The sequence below is a fragment of the Echinops telfairi genome, unplaced genomic scaffold (genome assembly GCF_000313985.2).
Source record: "Echinops telfairi isolate 266 unplaced genomic scaffold, ASM31398v2 ScPeMD7_7410;HRSCAF=8448, whole genome shotgun sequence".
Taxonomy (NCBI): domain Eukaryota; kingdom Metazoa; phylum Chordata; class Mammalia; order Afrosoricida; family Tenrecidae; genus Echinops; species Echinops telfairi.
This window is the reverse complement of record NW_022111310.1, coordinates 15105047-15106629: the sequence shown is the minus strand read 5'-3', so window position 1 is coordinate 15106629 and position 1583 is coordinate 15105047. Positions and strand designations below refer to the sequence as shown.

The 1583-nt window shown below is 39.2% G+C and overlaps 1 protein-coding gene across 1 annotated transcript in view; it reads left to right on the top strand.

The window, feature by feature from the left end:
* The window catches only part of ECPAS (Ecm29 proteasome adaptor and scaffold), a 97509-nt gene extending 96293 nt beyond the window's left edge, over positions 1-1216 (top strand). The window contains exon 49 of the mRNA XM_004711038.3: positions 943-1216. Within this exon, the coding sequence (XP_004711095.2) occupies positions 943-1082 (140 nt within the window). The 3' untranslated portion in view covers positions 1083-1216. The remainder of the gene's footprint in view (positions 1-942) is intronic.
* The last annotated feature ends 367 nt before the right edge of the window (positions 1217-1583 follow it).

Here is a 1583-nt window from a genome sequence, read left to right as displayed (position 1 = left end):
TGTGTGTGTGTGTGTGTGTGTGTGTGTGTGTGTGTCATGTTGGGCTGTTCAATACAAAGCCATTAGTTCAAACCAACCAGCTGCAGAATCCCCATAGAACAGTTCACCTCTGTCCTATCAGGGTCCCTGAGTTGAAGCAGTTGAATTATCAAGAAGCAGGTTTCTTTCACTGGTCTCTTGTGTCAATAGTAAAAGACATACTGCTAGCACTTTACATATCGTATATGGACTACTGCCCTCAAAAGGTTTCTTTCCTCTGATAGTTTGTCCTCTTTTGCTGTTTTAAGTGCATAGATTAAGGATGGGGAAGACGAGAGAATTCTTTCCACAAGCTTGTGCAGGAGGACATGAAACTAAGACGTGAGATAGCCTGCTTGTAGCCACTTTGGTAGACGGTGGAGAGTCTTGTCCACAGGTTTAGGACTGATGTACTTTATGATTTTCTAAAATTGTCAGTATTTACATAGTTCATTGATTTTTTTTTTTTAAGGAAGAGTGTAATAAAATGTCATATATAAAATGTATTCAAGGTTTTTGTTTTCCTTTTTTTTTAAACTGAGTCTATCTTATAAAAAGGCCTTTTAGGTCGTTGTTCAGCTGGCATTGTTCACTCAGCCTGTTCCACCTTGGCCCTTTGTAGCTCCTTGGATGTAGCCCATCCTGGGGGAGGTCATGAACTACCGATAATACTATAATGAAGTTTTCGATAACTGTATATGTATTACAAGGGGGCTTCACAGTTTGTGCAAAACTAGAATTGACAGATAAGGAAATGTTTCCAAGAACTTTCTGAAGTTCCTTCTCTATATTGAAGTGTCTAATCACAGGATTGCTTTGTATCTATTTTGGGTATAAAGGACATGAAGAGAGTAATAAGAGTAATCTAAATTTTGTTCTTGTTCTTTACGGATGCTTTGTTTTTCTATTGCTCTTTTCATTCAGCATCAAACCAGTGGGAAAGTTTGACCCCTGAATGCCGAGTGCTGCTGATGGAGTCACTAGCCACCATGGAGACAGACAGCAGGCCTGAGCTGCAGGAGAAAGCGTCATTACTGAGGAAAACACTTGAGAATCTGGAATGAGTTAGCAGGGGAGAGATAAACAAGTGCCATGTTATTGGGGTTGAACTGTGACATTCTTTGAGAAACAGTGGGGAAGAAAGATTAATCTGTAGCATGCATCATTCCTTGGCTAAAATAAAAAAAAATGCCTTAAATTCTGTTCCCTATTAGCTTTATTTTCCTTGATGTTTTTAAAGAATCAAGGCTGAGTGAGCTTAATGGTACTGGTACCTAGGGTGTTTGAGAGTGGTGTGAGTAAAACTGGCAGAACTAGTTGCTCTTCAAAGGGATATTATGAAAGCGTGTAATGGAAAAAGTTGCATAGCAAGCTGGAAAGGAGTCTTAGAACTGCATCTAAGGGTCCCTATAAATCACTTCGTTGAAACTCTTTGTTATTTTTAAAATAACAGGTTTTTAGTGAAGGTTTTGCAAAACAGTTTAGGTTCCCATTCGGCAATTCCTACGTAAGGTGTCCAGTGAAATTGGCTTCATTCTTCAGTGTGTGACCATTCTCACGATTCC